The 24,527-nt window shown below is 34.5% G+C and overlaps 1 protein-coding gene across 2 annotated transcripts in view; it reads left to right on the top strand.

Annotated features, from left to right (window-relative positions):
- The first annotated feature begins 19,099 nt into the window (after positions 1 to 19,099).
- Positions 19,100 to 24,527, top strand: part of ANXA13 (annexin A13) — a 76,389-nt gene continuing 70,961 nt past the window's right edge. The window contains exons 1-2 of one of the 2 annotated variants that reach the window (XM_051971059.1): positions 19,100 to 19,209; positions 20,662 to 20,811. In XM_051971059.1, the coding sequence (XP_051827019.1) occupies positions 19,195 to 19,209; positions 20,662 to 20,811 (165 nt within the window). In that variant the 5' untranslated portion in view covers positions 19,100 to 19,194. The remainder of the gene's footprint in view (positions 19,210 to 20,661; positions 20,812 to 24,527) is intronic. The other variant, XM_051971060.1, reaches the window with a different exon arrangement.

Below are 24,527 nucleotides of genomic sequence, written 5' to 3'. Positions count from 1 at the left end.
GAAAATTTGTATGTAGGTCAAGTCCTGTTGATACAATTTACTCATACTTAATTTTTTAATCATTATCCTTTGCTTTTCTATCCTTTTTGTTTCCCAATGTATCATTCTTTTACCCTTCTAAGAAAGCTATTTATTTTTTAAAAATTTTAAAGAAAAGAAACAGTTTGATAAAACTAAACAACATGTGAACCAAAACTAATAATATGTTCACTGTTCCATAAGAGAAGGAGGAGCAATAAATTATATTTTAAATACATCAACAAAACTCATTATTTAAAATAATTTGTTGTTCATCCTTTTGTAAAATATTAATCCTCCTAAATATTATTATTTTATGAATTCTGATTTTTATATATTACATTTTTTCAGTAGGGTATGCCAATATAACTAAAAGTTTTATTAGCCAATAATCCATTTATTACAAGCAATCTCAATAGATTTTGGACAGAAAATGCCACCTGCATCCAGAAAAAAAAAAAACTAAGGATACTAAATATAAATTAAAACATGCTATGTTCACTTCTTTTTTCAAATTTTTTATCTCCCATGGTTTTCCCTTTTGCTCTGATTTTTCTCTCCCAATATGATTCATAAAACAATGCGTGTTAAAAAATAATAAAAATAATTTTTAAATTGTGAAAAAAAACCAGAATGCCCTCCCTTAGGAGCAAATGAATGAAAAAACCTGTAACTCCAAACTTTCCAAAGCTATGACTAAACAAACAAACAAAAAATTTCCACCACCAAAATCTGGCAGTTTCCCTTAGTTTCCAACATGAATCCTCAGCCAGCTCTTTGAACCTTGCCCATCTGCCTAATTTTAAAAGAGATTTTCTGAAGTCCCCCTTCATAAATAAATTCCCATAAATTAATATGGAAAAAGATCATAAAATTACTCCCTGTAACTATACGTTTTTGAAGTCATAATTGTTAGTTACATAACATTGTATATACATATATATGTATAAGGATGTGTGTGTGGGGGGGGGGGTGTGTGTGTGTATAATTTCCTTTGATCTACTTAACCCCATAAGGTAAGCACTTTTTTGTTTTACATTTGAAGTCACTAAAATTCAGAGAAGGAAAGTAACTTATGGTCACACGGTTATTGAGTGTCAGAGGCAGAATTAGAACCCAGATCTTCTCATGTTCATTTCATCATACCATAGCATCTTTAAAAAAAGGGGAAAGAAAAGAATACTGAAATGGAAACTTTGAAAAACACACTTTATAGGTAGTCACTTTTTTTTCCTACATAAAACTGACAATAATTATAAATTAAATTCCAAAATAAGTATCATTTCAACAAAATTCTCTGTACATGAACTTCAATTTACCTAACAAATGTGGAAAATTTGTGTGTATGTCAAGTCCTGTTGACAAAATTTACTCACACTTAATTTTTAAATCATTATCCTTTGCTTTTCTATCCCTTTTGTTTCCCAATGTATCATTCTTTTACCCTTCTAAGAAAGCTATTTATTTTTTTAAAATTTTAAAGAAAAGAAACAATTTGATAAAACTAAACAACATGTGAACCAAAACTAATAATATGTTCGCTGTTCCATAAGAGAAGGAGGAGCAATAAATTATATTTTAAATACATCAACAAAACTCATTATTTAAAATAATTTGTTGTTCATCCTTTTGTAAAATATTAATCCTCCTAAATATTATTATTTTATGAATTCTGATTTTTATATATTACATTTTTTCAGTAGGGTATGCCAATATAACTAAAAGTTTTATTAGCCAATAATCCATTTATTACAAGCAATATTTGAAAAAAGAAAACAAAATTCATTTGTAGGATAATAATCAATTAATTATGATTAGCTTTTATTGTTATGAAGTGTCTTTTTAAAGAACGTCATTTATTTTTTAGGCTTTTTGAAGTCAGGGATTATTTTTGCTTATATTTACAGCCTGTGTAGTATAGTATCTGGCACATAATATATGCTTAATAAATGTTTTGTTGTTGTAACTTCTTAGCCATACTCTAAATAAATCCATTTAAAATAAAAAATGACTTTATAGAAATTAGATATTCTAATCAAAGAATCATTATTATCTTTAACTAATATATCCTCACAATCACATATTTATGAAACCTAAAAAAAGAACAATTCAAAATTGTGGTAATATTCTATTAACTGGACATCATTCTGTAATCCACGGAGAGTCCCATAAGATATTTACCATGAGGAAGAATAATAATAAGATATTTTCATGAGGAAGAATGCGACTGTTTCAACCCTTTGCTTGAGTACACATTTCAATATCCTTTAAGTAAAATAAAACAAACATGTTTTACCTTAGTTTGGAAATACTTTTTTCTTTCTTCTGCCCTATTTCTCTCTTTATTCCTTTTCTATTTCTCCTTTTAGCTGCTAGACTTCTCAAAAGAGAGGTCAGCCTCTATGACTTCTCTCTCACTCTTCTTCTCAACTTCTTACAACCTGGTTACTATTTCCACCACTCTATTGAAACTTCATTCTTCATGTTTCCCAGTAATTTTTCCTTATTGTCAGATCAAAGGGCCTTTTCTCAGTTGTCATCCTCCATAGCGCTCCATAGCATGTGAAATTCCTAAAATTTATACCCTATTTTCCCTATCCCAGCATTCTGCTAGGTATGAGATATAAATGATAGAAGGAAAACAGTCCCAAGTATCAAGGGATTTACTTTTCATCAGCAACAACATGCACATATACATATATTATATATGAACATTAGCTGAATAATATTGTCATATTATTATATTAATAACATTCCTATTATCTACATATAATATTAATAATGTGAACCATTCATTATACAATATAGTATATATTTTCTATATTTATTTTGTATTATGTACTATATTATACAATATATTATATTAAACAATTTGTTTATATATAAAAATACATTTATATATAAGTTCTATATAGTTAAAATTATAATTTACCTATTATATTATGCATTATTATATACTGTTATATATAAACTATGTATAACATAACTATACATAATATATTGTACAATACAATGTATTATACAAATACATTATATAATATGTTGAAAATATTATAGTCATATTAACATGTAAAGATGATTAATATAATATATTGCATAATTATATTATCATTCATAGAGTATTCCTATTACAGTAATAGTATTAATAATGTTATTATATGATATATGAATTACACATATATTATTGGAAGCCAGGTATTATTGGGATCAGAAAAGGTTTTGGGCAGAAAGTGACTTTTAAACTGAGTCTTTTTGAAAACTTGGGAATTCAAGGGCCAAGATGAAGACAGTGTACATTCCAGGCACAAGGGATAGCTAGTGCAAAGATATGGAGTCAGCAGATTAAAAGTCATGTGAATTTATTTTGCGTTTTCAAATTGTAATCTCCTTGAGGGAACAAATTATGTTCGATATTTCTTTGATCCATTAAGGCACCTAGGAGCATATTTTGCAATAATATGCTATATCAGTACTATCTGAATGAATGAATGTATAGAATTTCATAGAGAAGTACATAGGGGAAAATTTGTCCTAACAAGACTATTACAAATGTAGACATAGAATTTGGTCAACAAGCATCAAAATAGCACCTACTTCAAGAGAGCTCATCTATTTGTGCTAGAAATGGATGAAGATGTGCACTCATCTCTTTAAGAGACCAGCTTCAGGAAGCAGTGAGTTCTCCTTTCTAGATACCTTCAAGGAAAAGCTGAAAAGGCTTATTTTGGAAAGGATTCAGATATGGATTGAACTAGATGGCCTTTGCAGTCTCTTCTAAATCTGAGATTCCTGTGATGGACCAAATGAATTTGTTCAATCATTCATGATACTATTTTTGAGTATAGGAAAAGTAATGACAGCAGGGAACGGCAGGAAGAAATATCTGGATTCTCCTTTTCAGATCCATAGCTGGAATAAGATGCCTAGAACTTTGCTCCTGGGTAAGAACTTTAGAAAGTGCTCACAGCACTATCAGGAGGACTGTATCATTCATTCCCTTCCCTTTAGCAGTTTAGAAATCTTTGATTATTATTATACTAGAACTTCTCAAAAGAGAGGTCAGCCTCTATGACTTCTCTCTCACTCTTCTTCTCAACTTCTTACAACCTGGTTACTATTTTCACCACTGTATTGAAACTTCATTCTTCATGTTTCCCAGTAATTTTTCCTTATTGTCAGATCAAAGGGCCTTTTCTTAGTTGTCTAACTAAGTACTAGAATGCTTTTCACACACACACACACACACACACACACACACATACACACACACACACACACACTATTACCCCCACCATCAAATGACTTGTGTACACTTCATCCCCCCCACTTTTGAGGGATGTACATGAAGCACTGGGACACCCTCTCCTCCTTTCTTTCCATACTTTTTCTTCACTTCCTTTCAGATTTTCTCTTTTTTCTTGCTCACTCCCAAATGAGGAAGCACAGAATCATAGAATATTGAGGTAAAAGGGGCCTTAGAGTTTAATTAGTTCGATTCTCTTCATTTTACAAAAGAGGCCCTGCAAAATTTAGATTTGCTTCAAGTCCCAAGGCAGAACCAGAATTAGAATTTCAGGACTTGTGACTCCTAGTCTAGCACTTTTTGTACTATGATTATACAATCATTGTATATACATCATTGTGTATAATCTACTCAAATTAGACTTTAGATTGACTAAAGAATTTGTGAGTGAATGTATTTCATTAACTATTTCTAACCTCAATCAGTCAAAAATGAAGGGCTCTCCCACAAATACACATTTCTATAACAAAATCTCTCAGAGTAATAGCTTGGTATTCATTTGGCTTACGAGAGGTCTTTTGAGTTCCCCTTCAATGCCAGAGCCTTCCCTCTGAAATTATCTCCAATTTACCATGTACAGCATGTCATGGAATCAATTCTTGTGGACAAAAAATGTTTTTCCCTTTCTTTGTGTCTCCAGAACTTAGCATAGTAGGTGCTTAATAAATTTCTTGTTGTTGGTATTACTGTTATTGTTGTTGACTTTCCCTAATTGTTTTTAGGTTTAAAATATGCTTGTGACCATGTTCATATTGACAGCAATGAAGTAGGAACATCAGATATGGAATGAGAATGAGAACACATTGGTTCTAGTGTTAGCCATACCACCTGTCAACTCACTTTACCCCCTCAGTTTCCTGAGAAGATTGAGCTAGATGGTCCCTAAGGTCCCTTCCAGCTATAAATACTAAGGTTTTAATATCCAATTACAGTCAAACTTGTCCAAAATTTCTCTTCTTGGTCAAATTTCTTTCACTCTTAAAAATTACACTTTATGCAACCAAGAAAAACAATTTGCCTTCAGCAAATGGATGATTCAGGAATAATTTCTCATAAAGTTCATATTTAGAAATTCACTGAGTAAACATTTCATTGTATGTTAATAGAACCCAAAGTCATTTAGGCTCTTTTGCTGTCATAGTAATAGCTAGAAAACAAAAACATGTTGATGGCAATTTTCTAAATATAAAGATAAAGTAAAATATTTGGCCAACTCTTTCAAAAAATCAGAGAGTTGGTGACAGTTTATTCTGTGTCATTTGTAGAGTGCACAAAAACTACGGCACATTCTTGATGCACTGATATTTTTCAATAAGTAAACAAAAGTAAAGAAATCAAGATTCTTGTCATGTGTGTTTATATCGTTTTATCTCCACTAATAATAAATTTCCCAAGGGCAAAGATAATATCGTCTCATTTGGTGAATTGGCACAATAACTGCTTCATTAATGTCAGGGCATTGCATTCTTCTTGTTTTCTTCCTAATTTGTGACCCCTTCTACTTTTCTTTCTTACTCCTGCCCCATTAATATTTTTTTTTCCATTAATATTGACATATCTAAAAACTTGCCCATTTTCACCTTCTCCCTTGTCTCTATGTGTGATCTCATTTCCCTTTGTGATCTCATTTATTCCAATAGTTTCAACAAATAACTCTCAAACAAAAAAAATTCTAGACTTGACCTCTCTTCTGAGATTTAGATGCACTTTTCTCTCTGGAGATTCAGGTTTGTCCACCTGGATGCCCCAATTATACTGAAGTTTAACATATCTAAAATGTGATTCATTCTTTCCTTCAAAGTCTTCTTGCTTCACTTGCCTGCATCTAACAATGGCAACACTACTGTTTCAAATGCCCATGCTCCTAGTCCAAGTCATATTTGCTTTCTTCTACTTTTCCTTGTCCTCCACATCCAAAAAAGATAAGATGCCCTATTGGTTCTATATCTCTCGTATATGTCTCTTCCTTTATACTATCATAATTAGTTTTCCATCATTACCAACTCTCTGGGACTCGGTTTCTTCATTTGTAGAATGCAGGAAGTATTTTATGTATTTTAGTACTCTAAAACACCATGTTATTTATTTTAAGTTTATACCATAATTTTTCACACTGGCCAAGTTAACACATTGTTAAACAATTACTTTGTGCCAGGTGTTGTGCTAATAACTATGGATACAAAGGCAATCTGTGAAGTGGTTCACCCATTCTGGAAAGCCATTTAGAATTATCCTCCTGTCACTAAACTGTACATACTCTTTGCCCCAGCAATACCCCTATTTGGCATATATCCCAAAGAGGTGACAAGAAAAGGACCCAAAAACATAAGACATATTTTTAGCATCACTTACTATTATAGGGGAAAAATGGAAACATAGAAAATGCTCATCTACAGGAGAAATGGCTGAAGAAATTTTTATTTGAATGTACTGGAATATTGTTGCATCATAAGAAATGGCTAAAGGCATGGGTTCTTAAAAACCTGTTAAGATTTTTTTATGAACTGAAGCAAAATAAAATAAGTTGAATTAGGGAAACATTTTATGCAATGATTATAATATTGTAAAGGAAAACAATTTTGAAACTTAACTCCAGAAGACTGATAATAGAGTATGTTTCCCATGTCTTGGTAAGGAAGAAATGGACTATCTGTATAGAATGAGATTTACAATTCGGATTTTTTTTTATCTAGGCTTACTAGATAAAAGAGTACTTTCATTTACTTTGGCAGTGATATAGGGATGGGTAGTTGAGGGACAGGAGCAATAATGATACTAGAAAAATGAAGAAATTAAACAAATTAATGTTAATGAATTGTTCTTGTTTGTTAATATCTGTTAAGTTCACATTTTTTTTAATACTAGTAAAATAGGAGACTCAGAAGCTTCCTCTTGTCCAGATCTTCCCATAAGGAATTTTGTGGGATAAATCACAGCATGCCTCCCTACCACCATCATCACCTCTCATTTTTATGGAGTAAAATTGGGTTAAAATGAACATCAATACCATCTAACAAAAATTTATAAGCACTTGTTATGGGTAAGACATTGTACAAGATAATGAGGACATAAAGATAAAGGCAATAATCCCTACCTTCTTCAATGAAATCATAGTCTACCAGAATGGGGTGGGAGTAGGGGTTGTGTAGCTGGGATACAACATGTACACAGATAAGTAAACATAAGATAATTTGAGGAGGGAGGGACCATTTGCTGTGAATTATTAAAGGGTTCATGTGCAACAGGAATGCATTCTATACTTGAAAGACAAATTTTGCAAAAATATAAAGAGAGAGAGGAGTTAGAATGTCAATGTTAGGAAAAAATTTGTTAGTAAGCTAGTTTGAGAACATTAGAATGCATGAAAAAAAATAGAATTAATTAATTGAGTCTGGAAAGATAAGTGAAAACCAAATCATAGAGAACTTTAATTTTCAGGCTGAGGATTTAGCACAGTGCTTGACACTAAGTAAGTGCTTAATAAACACATTTTGTATTATATCCCAAAGATAATAAAGAATTTCAGATTTTTGAAAACAGAGGGGTATGATATGGTCAGATCCATATCTGAGAAATATTAATTTGGCAGCTGAAAAGAGGGTGGATTTGAGAGGGAAGATATTGGAGGTAGAATACTCCAGATGAGAAATGTTGAAACCACACTATCTCCCAAAGATTCTGACCTTTGATTGATATTCAAGAAACTCTGCTGGGTATGGCTGATTGGAAGAAGATATGGCTCAAGGCTGAGAAAGGAGTTATTGTTTATGCCATTTGGGGGAAAGGGAGTTGGCAAAAAAGTAATGACTATGCAAATGGAGAAGGGGTACCTAAAGACATAGAGAAATGCTTGACAATACTAAATAATAAATTAGATACAGGTAGTAAGGGAGAGGAAAGAGTCAAGGCTGGTGCCCCCAAGAACAAACATAGGTAAGCGGAAGAAGTGACAAAAAGGCAGCCTGGAAAGTATGACTATAGTCTCACCACTTTGCCACGGTTATGGTTTTCTGTGCTATTTATATATAAAGATGCCTTTTCACCTAGACCAGGGAAATACCTTGGAAGACTTCATCCTTTCATCTTCATCCCCAATCCCACTTCACTTTCCTGATTGATAGTTATTTCACACTGATCATACCTAGACTGAATTTCAACAGTGTCTCACTTCACCCTCTGGAAATCTTCCTTTACTGCATTTCCTTTTTTCCCTCCCTCCCCTCTTCTAGCCAACACCTTCCACTTACGACATCATTTTTGTAATTACTCTTGAAAAGGTATGTCGATCTATTCTGTGGTTCCACTCAATCAGCTCAGTAAATTTCCAAACCAAAATTTCATGCCTTGATCATTAACCTTCTTGCTTTCCTAGAATTAGAACTAAGTTTCTTGAGGTCAGAATCTATTTTCAGTTTTATATCTGCATCCCCATCCCTTAGTACAGAGTTTGGCACAGTGTTAACACTTAAAAATTGCTTTTTCATTTAATTTTTTTAAGCACCAACTGTAACTGAAGCCATCCAAAAAAGAGCTATAGTGAATCCTCACTTTTTGCTGGGTTAACATTCCTGGAAAAGGGCACAGAAATTAAAAATGCTGATATTGATACATTGAATCTATAGGAAATAGGATGTTGCATTTCCTCAACCACACAAAAACTGTAATCTTGCACCGGAGATTGCTGAAAATATACTTTTCTATATATAATTCTTTATAACAAAATATTAATTCTGAAATTATGCACTTTTTCTAACATAGTAGTCATGAGATAGCTCATAAAATACAAGGGAAAAGAGAGGAAGTGCTGGACAGGATAGGGAGGAGGAAGTGGCTATTTGTCAGAAGAACCCCAAAAGCTTTTTTTTTTTTTTTTTTACTGCTTCCCCTAGCTGTGTTTGGTGCTGTGCCAAGTACAAAAGAAAAGTCAGTTGAGATTTTGTCCCCAAAGTTTCCTCCTAGAGTTCTTGTCCCACCAATAATTATATTAGTGGGAACAGACAAGCTGGCTTTGATTCTGCTAAATTAAACATCATCTGTGGGCATTCTGCATTTGGGTAGATGTATAATCTGGGAAGTTTGGTGAGATGAGAAATGGAGGGCTTGTTGCAACTTTTACAAATTGAATAGTTTCATATCTCCTCCCCAAGCTTCTCTCCTTTTTAGGATCTATCATCCTATAGTGACAAATCATCTCTCTCTCTTACTCAGTTAGGAATTTCCCAGTATAATTTCATTTCACGCTTTGAAATAAAACTAAAATGAATACCTTTACGCTATCTCCCAAAGGTTCTGACCTTTGATTAATATTCAAGAAACTCTGCTGGGTATGGCTGATTGGAAGAAGATATGACTCAAGGCTGAGAAAGGAGCTATTGTTTATGCCATTTGGGGGAAAGGGGAGTTGGCACAAAAGAATGCCACCACAGTGAGGGTGTGCAATAATTTCCTGAGAAGTCTGAGGATTGGTATTAGGAGCCATCCCAGAAAAGAGAAACCGGGTCACAAGAGAGAGGTAACAGTCACACCACAAAGCTAAGGGACAGAACTGAGAATGTGGATCTATAGCGGCAGCTAAAGAAACCCAGACCATGAGAACAGAAATAATGATAACTGATATATGAGGGATGCTGCAAATTTTGCTAAATACTTTGTGTGCTTTGTCCTGTATCCTCATAACACCCTGTGAGGTAGAAACTATGGGTACTGTTATCCCCTAAATTAAATCACTGGCCTAGGATGGCATGGCTGATGTTAGATCTAGGATTTGAACCTAGGTCTTTATTGATTCCCAATATACATTCCACCCAATGAGCAAATAGTAGATTCAAGAGTCCCTGTGTAAGGGGCAGCTAGGTGGTACAGTGGAAAGAGCACTAGCCCTGAAGTCAGGAGGATCTGAATTTAAATCTGGTCTCAGACACTTAACTCTTCCTAACTGAATGACCCTGGGTAAATCACTTAACCCCAATCACCTCAGCCAAAAAAAAAAAAAAAAAAAAAAAAAAAGAGTCCCTATGTATTATCATCAAGACTGTCATGTAGTATTGAGTATTTTTTATTTGTTCTAATTGGTATCCTGTCTGAATTAGGGTAAAAGCAGGAAGCACTTTATATGTGTAATCTCATTTCATTCATAGCCACTGAGAGAAATGATTATTAATAACCAATGATTTGGGGAGACACAGAGTCCCTCCCCCCCTTTTTTTTTCTAAAGTCCTCATTTTCTGTGAAGAACATTGCTAATAATGAGATTGAATTAAGTTTCATCTCAATTTTGTTCAGATCCCACCCCTAGAAGGAATTTAATCTAAGGAGGGCAAGTCCACTGTGTCCTACATAGATATTGATGGGGACAAATTCTTTGATTAGATTGCTCAAGGCTGGGCAATTTAGAAGTAAATGACATAATTAATGTTACTTCTTCTCATTAAAATAGGTTCACCTTTGGTCACAATATTCATTTTCTCTCATTGATTGTTAACCAATAAGAGTTTATTGTCATTCTCATGAACACCGTTTATTCCAAAGGCATATAAACTGAGAGAGGCATATAAACTCTCATGATGGATCTTTGACATTCAAAAGTGTGACTGAGCCTTTTATTAATAAAATTATTAGTTATCCCAAAGTAATGTCTCTTGGACTTTTAAATATCATATCATCCTGGGAAATTAGTACTATTATCCCCATTTTACAAGTGAGGAAACTAAGGCTGAAAGAAGTCAAATCACTTGTCTAGCATTTCACAACTAGTCTGAGGCAGGATCTGAATTAGAGCCTTCCTGATTCCACATGAAGCACTCTTCACCTAGTTGCCTCAGCATCAATGAGAGGAAAATGGGTTTGAGGCCAGAAATACCCTGGAAGTTTATTCTGCTGCTCCAAAGACATAAATATGTCTCTGCTTATCAGGAACACGCTTTTGGCAGCCAAAAGGAGATTTCATGGAGCACCATATTTATTAGGACTCCTTTGCCTACATGCTACAGGATAAGAAGACTTTGATATGGCAGATTTGTATAACAAGAGAATCACACATTCATCAATAAATATTTATTGATCTCTTAATATGTACAAAGAACTCTGTATTAGATGATATGGTTGATAAACAATAATTTAAGACATGGTACCTATCCTTGAATTGCCTATATTCTAGTTGGGAAATCAAGGCTCATGCATAACAAGATAATTGATAATACCAAAGAACATATTTTAAATGTGATTCGGACAGCAAATGCTGTAGGAATTTATAGGCAGACAACCTAACAGATCAGAGAAGTGTTTATAGAGTGTGTAGGACCTAAGCTGGGTCTTTAAAACTGGATAAGAATTTAAAACATTGAGAAGTAGGGATAAGGCAGTGGATAGGAGGAAAGAAAAATGCCTGGAGTACTGTGTGGAGACTGGACTGTGTAATATATGTTTAGAAGACAATGTTTAAAGACTTCCAGACTCTAGTAAGGGATTGGTGAGTGATAAAGCTAAAATGGTATAAATATGCAAAGATCCTTAAAAGCTGGTCTCAGGAATGTGAGCTTTATTCCATAGGCAATGAAAGCAAGTGAAACATGTGAGGAAATTTCATGTGATAGAGGAAAACAACAGATCATAGATCTATCCTGGCCTTCAACTAGCTTAACCTTTGGGATTTCCATTCTCACTGAGTTCCATCTAAGAAGACATATGCTCCCAAAGTGTAGACTCTTGTTTGGTTTTAAACCAAGATGATTGAGTAAAGGCAGGAACTTGCTCAATCACTCCCCCAAACTGTTCCAAATTCCTTTAAATAATGACTCTAAACAAATTTTAGAGCATCAGAACACCCCCCAAAAAGAGTAGAACATTTTCCAGCTGAAGGTAACTTAGAAACTCAGTAGAAAAAGTCTGTGATACCAGGGTGGGAGTCCAGTGTGCAACCCTGGATCCAACCCCAACCCCGGCTGGACCAACCTCTGAATTAGTGGCAATATTGGTAGCTTCCAGACTTCTCAGCCCAGAGACACCAAAGAGGAGTTAGAAGGTCGGCTGTTAAGTGTCTTTCCTATCAGACATTTCTTTCCAGATTTGATGTACAGTATTCCTCTTCATAAACTCTCTATTCCAGACAAAGTGGTCTATTGTCAGTCAGTGAATCACGAAATATTTATGACATACTTATTATGTGCTAAGTATTAGGGATCAGAAAGATAGGAAATGGCCAGGTTGCAAAGGGCTTTAAATGCCAAATAGGTGATTTTGGATTTGATCGTGAAGGATATAGGGAGCCGTTGGAACTTACCATAGTAAGAAGGGGAATAACATGTCAGATCTGACTTTTAGGAGTGTCACTTTGGCAGCTGTATGGGGGATAGATCTCCAATATTGTGCATTTGTACATCATGGCCCCAGGTCTGGAAAGCCCTCCCTCCTCATCTCCTTCTCCTAGAAATCCTTGCTTCCTTCAATACCCAGTTCGTGTGCTACCTGCTACAGGAAGTCTTCCCTGATGCCCATAATTGTTAATACCCTCCCTCCTTGAAATTATTTTGCATATATTTTATATTTATTCACAGAATTTTAAATTTGAAAGGATCCTCAGTGACCATAGAGTCTAACTCATGCCTAAAAGGAAATGCTGTTGCAGTATAATCAGTAAGTTTTACCTGGCCTCCAAATGGAAGCCTCCAGTAAAAGGAACTTGCTACCTCCCAAAGTAGCCCATTGCATTTGGGGGCAATTTTTATTATTAAGAAATATTTTTATCTAACATCAACCCCAAATTTGCCTCTTGGCAACTTCTATTTCTCTTTCTTGGTTTTGACCACTGAATCCAAACAGAATAATTCTAACTCCTGTTCCAGGAGAGTTTTTAAAGACCTTACTGACATCTACCATGCCCCTTTCTCTCTTTCCTCCCCCCAAAGAATTTGTTGGCATGTTGTTTCTCTTATTGTCAACAATAATACATAACAGTTTGTTTTTTTTGTTTTTTATAGGAACTACCTATCAGATGTAAAGACTCAGTCTGAAGACCTCACAAGACTTACCTTCATGATTGAGTTATCCATTTCTTCTAAATCCAGTTCTTCATCCATTCTTGTCCATGGTGATGTGATTATGGAAGGAGGACCTTCATCTCTGGCTCTGTGGTAACATCATGTTATTCATATATGTATTACATAAAACTTCTGTTCAATCTTCTTATTCAAAGACCTAAATTTTCCTCAGATTCTGAATATAGACCAGATAATTGAAATAACCTTTCTGGGTAAATAATTCAGAGTTATTTTAGGGTATTTCTTGTTGGGTAGTTCCAATAGTTAGAACATGTTGTTCAGGATAAGTCTTAGACTCAATATTAGGTAATTCTGGGTGTGCAAACACATATTTTTCTTTTTTAATTTAGATTTAGATGTTGAGATACAAAAAGGTATAAATTTAGGGTCCTGATCTCAAGGATTTTACAATTTGGTTCAGATGAGGCTTATACAATTAGACTCCAAATTACACGCAAGTTTTGCTTTAAATTTCACCGTTCAACTATTTGGAACTTGAAACATATATTTATCATTTTTTAAAAATGTTATAAATTGCAATGCAATTCTCAAGCTTGTCCACAAAACCCACAAAAGTCAGTGTCACTGAACTATAATAATAACAATTATATCTTGAGTTCTGGGCTTTGGAAGAATTAGTAGGAGAGTAGATTTTACCAGAATGATCATGGGCAAATAATTCAACCTTTGTAGGTCTACATTTTCTTTATCTGTAAATTAAGAGGGATCAATAATGTCCTGGAGAAATTATATGAAGCATACTTCACAGGAACTGTAAGGGAATATTGCATATATTAAGTGATATCATCACTTTAGCCTCCTTTGGTTTCAGTTTCCTGATCTGTAAAATGAATTCAATAATAGCACTTATCTTTCAGGGTTGTTGTAAGGAGCAAATTAAATAATATTTATAAAGTGCTTGACACATAGCAAATACTATAAAAATGTTTTCTTATTGTTCAATCATGTATGACTTCTTGTGACATTTTTCTTAGAAAAATGTTTGAGGTTTTCTTGGAAAAAATACTGAAGTGGTTTGCTAGTTCCTTCTCAAACTCATTTTTCAGATGAGGAAATTGAGGCAAACAAAGATAAGTGATTTGTCCAAGGTCACACAGATAGTAAATATCTGAGGTTGGATTTGAATTCAGGTCTTCCTGACTCCAGACACTATATCATCTACTTGCCCCTATATAATAACATAAAATATTATTTACTATTATTATCATTATTATTAATACCACCACACTGATGGTTTTTCCTTATTTGACTTTTCTTTGTTATGAAAGATTCATTATATGCAAGGAAAGGAGAGAAATAGGACTTTACAGAAAGAACTGGGATGTCAAAAATAAAAGACATTAATAAAACTTATTTTAAAAATAAAATATAATGATAAATTTTATAAATTACTAATACTATTAATACTTTTCCAGTTTTTTAATAATATGTTTAAAAAATAATAAAAACTAAGAAGTCCCAGATGCTTTCTAAAGTCTCTTCTAGTTCTAAATCTAAATTCCCATAAGCCTCTGACATTATTAGTAATCTTATTCATGATGCTAAATGGATAACTGAATCACAGAATTTTGGAACTGGAGATGTCAGAGAACATTTAGCCCATACTAGAAAAGAATCTTCACTGGCACTTTTTTGACACTTATACAGATACTCTCATTTTTTCCATTTCCTTTCCTTTCATTGGTTCCTAAACCATGTGAAATCTGGTTTCTGTTTCTATGATTCAGTTTATTCTTTCTAAATTTATCAGTGATCTCTTACTGGCCACATCTAAAGCCTTTATTCCCCTCAATGGCATTGAACAGTGGTATTCAATATCATAGAACCCCTTTTTCTCTAGTCTATTTTCTCATGTCATGATGACTATTCTTTTCCAGTTCGCCAGTTCCAGTGGTTAGCAATCATTTTTTCTGTCTTTTTTTAAACTGCTTTTTCATCTATGTCTCATGTGTTAATTGGAGGTGTCTCCTAAGGTTCTGTCCTATATTCTCTTCTCTTTCTGTTTTACACTATCTCACTTTGTATTCTTACTGGCTCCCATCTCTGTGCAAATGAGTCCGAAATCTCTTCTTCTAGTCTAGATCTCTCTCCTGAGCTCCAATTCTATATCATCAAGTAACTTTTGGAAATCCCAAATTGGATGTCCCATAGCATCCAATATATCTGTGGAGAGAGAGAGAGAGAGAGAGAGAGAGAGAGAGAGAGAGAGAGAGAGACAGTGAAATGTACACATATGTATGTGTGTATATGTATTCATCTACAGATACACACACACACACACACACACACACACACACACACAAAATGTTTTCCAAAAACCAAAAATGCTTCATTTATCCATTTTTAACTAGGAACTAAAATTCAATTGATTTCCAATGAAGTTTTTATGAATGTAGAACTGTGTATTAGTATTAGTATGTATAGTATGGAAAAAGTTCTCTACAAGATTGTATTGTGTATTTTATTTTTTTCTTAAATTTTGTTTGAAATCATTTGTGATTGGCTCCAACTCATTCCCAGAAATAAATTATAATGATGGCATCTGAAATCCAATTTCCATTCTTTTATGAGCAGCGTTTGCAGATTGGTTAGTTTGTTTATTTGTTTTTGGATCTATGAATAATGTACCCAGTGAAGATAATCACTTTATTCATCAGATAAATTCAAAGCCCATCCATACCTCAAATTCAACACCTGGCAAGAAAAAAATCTCCTTATCTTTCTTCCTCCTGTCTTCCAAACTTCCCCATTATGATCAAAAGCACCACTTTAAGCTTCCCCAGCTCACCACCTCAGTGGCATACTTCACCCTACCTACCAAATTCATTGTGAAGTCTTGTGGTTTCAACTTTTAAAATATCCCTTGTCTACATATCCTTCTCTCTATATTACCACCATCTCAGTGCAAGCCATCAAAACCTCTTGATTTTGAAAGAATAGAAGGCTATTGAAAGAGCTTTCTAACAATTTGTACCTCAATCCTTTCTAATCAGTTTATTTTCTACTCAACCACCAATGTAATTGTTTTAAGGGCTAAGTATGATCTTATCATCCATTCTGCTAAAGAGGCTATAGTAGTTCCCAATGACCTCCAAAAAAAATTCTTCCTATTGTTTTCATAGCTTTTTACTACCTGGCCCCTTCCTAGCTTTATGGTTTCCTTATGCTTTTCTCCCTTTGTTGTATTTTATGACCCAGGTATCTGGCTTACTTGCTATCCCTTACACACTCCATCTCCACACTTTGTGTCTTTGCAGGGGCTGTCACCCATGCCTTGGGAGGTTTTCCTTTCTCATTTCTGCTTCTTGGCTTTCCTGGCTTCCCTTGAGCAAGTTTGGAACCTATATTCTGGTTGGAAGCCTTCCCCTAGCTCACCTCTTCTTTGTTTCCTAGAAAGCTCAGCAGTTTTAAAGAGAGAAATGATAATGAAGGGTTTCCAGATATGGGTGACAGACTGGGCAAAGGCAACAAAGGGTGATATCTTCTAAAGAGCAGCCAGAGCTTTTACTAAAGTGAAGGTTTGATTATGTCACATCCTCTCTACTAATCAGTAAATTCTAGTGGCTCCCTCTTACCTGCACTATTAAACATAAAATCCTTTCTTGGATTTTAAAAGTCCATTATAATCTGGCCCCTTCCTTCCTTTCCAATCTTCTTACACTTAGTTTCCCAACTTGTACTCCACAATAAAATGACACTGGTTCCCTTGCACAGAATTCTATTTCCTTACTGTATCTTTTCCCTAACTGTTCCCCTTGCCTGAAAATGTTCTCCCTTCTCACCTCCCTCTACTTTCCTGACTTCTTTCAAGATCAGCTCAAATCCCACTTTCTGCAGCAAAAATTCCTTATTCCCTCCTCACACACACAGATCCCCTGTACACACTAATAGTGTCTTCCCTCTGAGGAAAACACCTTCCATCTACACTATTATCTTGCATGTTCATAGTTATTGGCATATTATTCTCCCCAAAATATGAATCTTTTGAAGAAAGGGTATTCTAAAACCCATTAATTGCCATCTTTTGTTTTTTGTGTCTCCCCCAACTTGAGATATTTCTTGGAATCAGGAAGACTTGAGTTCAAATTCTGTCTCTGACAACTTAATACTTTTATGAGGCTAGACAAATCACTTAACTTGTCTGAATCAGTTTATTCATATGTGAAATAAAGATAATAACAGCCTCTAGCTCCCAGTGTGGCTGTGAGATTAAAATGAGATCTTTATAAGGAGCTTTACAAATCAATACATTGAAAAAGGCTAAAAAATACATTTTTTAAATACAATACATTAAAAAAGGCTAAAAATGAGTGCACACTTTGCACTGTGCTAATAGTTGGAGATGCAAAGAAAGAAAGACATTCCCTCTCCTCAAGGGACCTACATTCTAATGAGTGACACAACATTTGAACAAGATATAGACAACATAAATTGAAGGTAATTGTAAAGTAATGTCCCTACCATTAAGGAGGATTAGACAAAGATTTCTCAAAGAAGCAGAACAACTAGGTAGCACATTGAGTAGAGCATTGGGCTTGGAATCAAAAAGTCTCAGTTTTGTGAATTCAATTCTGGCCTCAGACAATCATTTTTTGCCTCAGTTTCTTCATCTGCAAAATGAGCCGCATCTTTGCTAAGAAAACCCCAAATGAGCTTATGAAGAGTCACACCTGATTGAAAAAACTCAACAACAGAGGAGAATATTTTAGCTAAAAACCCTGAAGCTGAATCTGAAGCTTTAACCTGAAGAAAGCCAAGGAAGACAGGAAGCAGGTGAGGAAGAGGATTCCAGGCATGGAAGATGGCCAGAGAAAATGTCATGGGATTTGGGAGACAGAGTGTCTCATGTAAGGATCAGCAAGGAAGCTATTGGGACTGGATCACAGAGTAGGCAAACTCTTAATAAATGCATTTGATTAACTGTAAATAAACCAGAAATTCAAGTGCATAAAGAGGAACACTACAATATCAGGAAAAATAACATGGGAACAGATTGTAAGAGGCTTTCATTGCCAAAGTAGTTTATTGTTTTATGATTTTGGTGGGCACCTAGGGGGTGCAATGGATAGAGCATGGCATCAGGAGTCAGAAAGTCCTGAGTTCAAATCTAGCCACAGGCATTTATTAGCTGTATGACCCTGGGCAAATCACTTAACCCTGTTTGCCTCAGTTTTCTCAGCTGTAAAATGAGCTAGAAAAGGCAATGGCAAATTACTCCAGCATCTTTGCCGAGAAAACCCCAATAAGAGTCAGACATAACCAAAAATTACTAAACAACAAAACATTTTTACTTGACAGGCTAATGCTGATCCTTGCTTAATATCATAGATTTAGAGCTCAGAGAGACCTTAGAAGTCACCTGATCTAACTCCCTTCTTTATAGATGAAGAAATTGAAACTCTACTAGACCAAATAAAAAAAATACATTTCAGTAAGTTGGAGGAGGATTTCATTTGAGCCACCAAAGCCTAGGAATTAATTAGTTATTCACTTTAATAAACCTTAATATTTTAGCAATTAATACAATGTTTAATTTGAATGAGATTTCTGATCAAGGTTACTTGACCATTCTAAGTTCTCAAATAATTATTATTAAAATGCCATTGCTATGCATCAGAATAAAAAACAGTATATCCTGAAAGAAAAAAAAAAACCCTCTGACAATTTATTCAAATTAAATTCCATAAGTTACTTATTAACCTTAGAAAAACTGTTCCAAGCCCTCAGAGAAGTGTTATAAACCTTCAGCACTCTTAGCACTATCATCTTAGCAACCTACTCGCCACTTCTGTCTTGTTCATCCAAGAAATCTACAAAATGGGCAACCGCCATGTAAGTAGTCTTTCCACTGGGGTAAATCAAGCCTTATTTTTATTATGCATGGGAGGAGAAGTCATATGAATTTAGTAAATGTACAAATTTATAATCTGAAATCTGGGTTGATTTATATAGAGTTTTTCCCCCAGGGCAATGCAATTTCTTATTCACTTCAACAATGCAGCACCAAAATTTTAACACATGCTGGGCATCAATTTGTGTAGAATCCAGTTAATTAGCTCAGAAATAATGTGTCCTAAGCAAGCAAAAAGATAGAAATGTATTTTAAGAAAGCAACAAAATAAATCACTGTGCCTTACCTATAATAGGTATGCAATCAATATTTGATAAATGAATAAATGAAGGCTTTTTTGCTGCACCTTAGAGAACTGCACAAATCATTAGTTCCACAGTTGTCTTGGTTGGGGAGAAGTTCAGCTCCTTTTACAAATGTGCCAATCAGATAGCAGAAGAGATGTGTTGGCTATGGTTCTGTCTAAACAAAGCATCATGCAATGTGGATGTAAAGGGAAAAATTCAGTCATCCAGGGATTTCATCCAGCTAGCATCAAACATATATGAAAATACTGAGGTAGTAGACTAAATGTTTTACTTTGGGCTTAGATGTCCATTAATAACATTAACATTTGGCATTCCTTGATATCATATGGATATTATAAAAAATTGCTGATGAATTCAAGATCTCCTCATTTTGATGAATTGTACATTTAAGGACAAAAAATTCCCTAAGGTCAATTGTGTTAGCCTATCATTACAAGTGATGTTTAAGAGGGTTTATAAAGTGTAATAAGATGTGTGTATATACATGTGTATATGTATGTAGATATTATGTATATCTGTGCTAACTAGAGCATTGCTTACAAGGTTTTTCTGTTTCTGTCTAGTAAGAAATAGGGAAAGAAAATGAATAAGCATTTATATAGAACTACTATGCTCCAAGCACTTTACAAAAATATCTTTTGAGCCTCTCTCTATAAGGTAGGCACTGTTACCATCCCTATTTTACACTTGAGAAAACTAAGACAGACGGGGGATTAAGTGATTTGCCAGAGTCACACAGCTAGTAATTGTCTGAGGCTGGATTTGAAGTAAGGTCTTGCTGACTTCAAGCCTGGCACTCTGTCCACTGTACTACCTACTTGTCCTGTATTTGCTCAGACATTTTCAAGATTCTAGCCTTAAAGACACTATCTTCAAAGAGGCTTTATTTGATAAGCTAAAGGAAGTCACATCTTCTTCGAAGATCATGAATAGTAGTTTTGTAGGTTACCTCTGAGAAATACTAAGACACACTTCTAGGATACTCTTCAAAGCTATGAGGTCTTGGGGAAAATTTCATTTATTCATTAGCATAGTCAGCCTTATTGTGAGTTGTTTTCAATTTTTCAAAAGTCACAGTTTGGCTGGTCTTTGAACATTTTTTTTTTCCTTTATTTGGATCTTCAGAGTCAGTCTTACCAACTTTCAAAGGACAGTCAGCAGATATCCAAAGGGAAAACCCCACCTTCACCAGTTCAGCCCATGAACCAGCAGCTAGGGAACCAACAACCAGGGAGCCAACAACCAGGGAACCAGCAGCCAGGGAACCAACAACCAGTAAGCATTCTTTCCATTTATTCCCCTAAGGAAGAGCCTCACTGGCTTTTATAGCCCAACATTTTCATGTGCTATAATCTGGGCTATCAAGTAAAGGTTTCCAACCTCTTTTAGTCCCAAATGATTCCTTGGCTTTCAGTAAACCTTGCTCTGCACTTTATTTCTTATAAATGGAAATAAATTTTATAGTTTACTATACATATATATATATATATTCATATGAGAAAAACCTTCCCATATCTCTCTATTTGATATAAAAGGAAATAGATATGTACATAAAAAATAAAATAGATTGATTTCAATCAAATAATATCATAATTGATTAAATATTCACTCTATCCCTTTGGGATAGATATGCACCAATTTGGAAACCGTAGCCCCAGAGACTATCTTTGCTTGCACATATTGCAGGATCATTAACTATCTTACTTCAATAATTTAAATTACGTTACATCATTAACAGATCCTTTCCTCCAGGAGCTTGGAATGTTTGTTTTTTAATGGATACTGGACTATGGTTTTCTAAGAACAAATGCTCTTCCAATTCTGATATCCTATGATCCTAAGATCTCTATATTAATTAATATCAAATAAGTCAAGTTCCAGTGAGTTTACTGGAGTGTATTATGCAAAATAGTCAAGGAAGTGAGAAATGGATAAAAAGTCAATTTGTGGGAACATGAAAGAAGCAAACTTTAAGCAGGGGTCCTCAAACTATGGCCAGTGGGCCAGATACAGCAGCTGAGGATGTTTATCCCCCTCACCCAGGGCCATGAAGTTTCTTTATTTAAAGGCCCACAAAACAAAGTTTTTGTTTTTACTATAGTCCGGCCCTTCAACAGTCTGACAGACAGTGAAGTGGGCCCCTATTTAAAAAGCTTGAGGACCCCTGCTTTAAAGGCAATGGGACACTGACAACTTTTTAAAGATCTGTGGTCTCAGAAATGTGGGATCTCCCATCATCTGAAACATCACTAGCCTTCTATAACCAAGTAGACAAGTCATCTCAGACAAGTCAAGTGACTTACTCATGGTCACATTAATTATTAAGAGATAGGATGCTATTCACCTGAATATCATATTTTATAAAGTCCTTATATTATTTAAATAGGTTAATTTCAATCAGATGACATGGTTATTTACCAAATACTCACTCTACCTCCTTGGGATAGATGTACACTAGTTTGGGAACCCTAACCCCAGAGAATATCCCTGCTTGCATGTATTGTGTTACCATAAATTATCTTTTATAGAACAACAGCTGAGGCAATAAGCAAACTTTAAAATTACTTCCACGTCTTAAATATTTTTAGTCCCAGTGTTTTTCCATCACTAATAATTCTAAAGATATAATTTGATTATATATATATGGGTGTGTACATGTACAGGTATACATACACATGTGTGTATGTAATTATATATTTATTATATATAATAGCATATATAATAAAAGCAAAATATGTAATAACATATTATGCAATGTTTAATATATTCTATTATAATTTTATTATATAATTTGTGTAGTTATATTTATATGCTTTGTAGATGTCAATTTTTCACTCATTATCTTTTCTGATTCTCAAGAAAATCCTAAAGTTATAGTAGACTTAGCACAGAGCCTGCCACATAGTAGATGCTTAATAAATACTCGTTGACTAATTAACCTCACGGATCATTTGGTTCAGTTCTCTCGTTTTACAGAGGATGCTCAGCACAAAAATACTCATAAATCCCAATTGAATTGTCCTTGGGAATTTTATTTAATGATAATCGGTAGCCTTGACATCCATGGTGTTCTTGTGTTTGCTTTATCAGTTGGCAAAATGCTCTATTTATCACCTGGATCTTTCTCTGGAGAATAACAGTGAACCAGTCTCTACTGTGTAAAGGACTGACCTCTCAACTGACGCAGGATGCTCTTGGTTCTAGTCTTGCTAAAGCCTGGATTTTGTTTGTCTATTTGTTTTCATTTCAGTAATGATTGAGAGTGCTGGACTTTGAGTTAGGAGGCCTGGATTCCCTTCCCATTTCAGACACTTTCTAGCCATGGGCAAATCCTCGGTTCCTTCATCTGTTAAATGGTTATAATCACAATTAGTATTGAGACCTTAAAGGCCATCTAGTCAACTTCCCTCATTTTACAGATGAGGAAGCTAATAAATGGATATATTGGTCTCTAGGTGGAGATCACTGCTAATTCACCATTAACAAATGGATAAGATACTGGGGATAAAGTCAGGAAGATCTAAATTCACATCTGGCCTCTTACATTTCCTAGCTATATGACCCTGAGCAAATCACTTAACTTTTTGCCTCAGGTTCCTCAATTGTAATAGTAATAATAATCATACCTATCTTCCAGAGTTGCTTTGAGAATCAAATATGACAATATTTGTAAAATACCTATCTTGTGGGCACATAGTAAGTGCTATATGAATGATAGTTATTATTATCATTATCCTTGTTGTTAACCAAATATGTAGAGAATATATGAAGGTCATCTGAAAGAGGAAGGCATCCAGAACTAAAAGGCAATGAGGGAAGGAAAAGAGAGAAAAGGCCTCCTTCAGAAAGTAAGATTTAAGCTAAGTATTGAAAGACACCAGGGAAATTCTTTGTACTACATCCATTGTATAAATTCATACATTTATAGGATATCAGAGCTGGAAGAAATCGTTTCCCTGTATATGTTGTTGTTCACCACCTTCCCCACTTCCTTTTCGAGAGGAAGGACAGTTTTTTGCCTTTTATATACTCACTAGGTCTATGATCACGAACAAGTTGCTTGACCTCTATACACTTTATCTTTTTCCTCCATAAAATGGAGATAAAAATTTGCCTGTTCTATCTCATGGTATTAAGAGGAAGAGTCAATCAGCTTTTGTTTATAAAACTTTGGCACTACAGAATGATGGATTACTATTACTCTAGATTTGCTCTGGAAATACGCTTGCTTAGGTACTTTGACCAAATAGCTTCTGTCTCTAGGCCTTGGTGTTCTTGATATTTTTAAAAATGGGGGAGGTGGGGAGGATATCTTAAATGATCTCTAAGAATCCTTCTTTACCATTTTTTGATTCACTATACAATGTATACAAATTCTGTGGTTAGGTGTAGGACATGTGAATTGACAGATGTCATAGTGATAGGTGGAGGTGATAGAGGAAATCTAGTGTGTACTGTTATAGTCCACAAAAGTCCACAGGCTAAAAAAAGCAGAAGGAGGAGGAGAGAAGCATTAATGTGTTGTCATGTTTCCTTCTACAGAGCAGAGGTGTCAAACATATAATTTGAGCACAGTACTCCCCATGCTGCCCCATCCAAATTAAAATGTAACTGGGAAATACTTAACAAGAAAAATCAAAATACAATTGGATACTGATAATATATTAAGGTGTATAGTTTTCTAAGTCAATATGCAGCAGGCAGAGCTCCTTACGTATAATTTAGTGGCCCCGTCTCTATTTGAGCACTGGTGTAGAACATAGTTCTGTATTACTTCTTTTGGTGGTAAACACCAGATACAGGAAATTCTCTCTCATACCACTACAATATAGTGAGTTATTTTCTATTTCATTTAATTCCTTCTTCTCTTAAGTAGTCTGTAATAGCCTTCCACAATAATTCTCTTTTTCCTTTTTTTTCATTGATCTCACTCAAGTATATTCTGCCATGCTTGCCCTCTCAATTCCTGAATTTCCCCATGAATGTATCTT

Source organism: Antechinus flavipes, chromosome 1, assembly GCF_016432865.1.
Source record: "Antechinus flavipes isolate AdamAnt ecotype Samford, QLD, Australia chromosome 1, AdamAnt_v2, whole genome shotgun sequence".
Classification (NCBI taxonomy): domain Eukaryota; kingdom Metazoa; phylum Chordata; class Mammalia; order Dasyuromorphia; family Dasyuridae; genus Antechinus; species Antechinus flavipes.
Note: the sequence above shows the minus strand (reverse complement) of the source record. Positions and strands in the feature narration are given on the sequence as shown.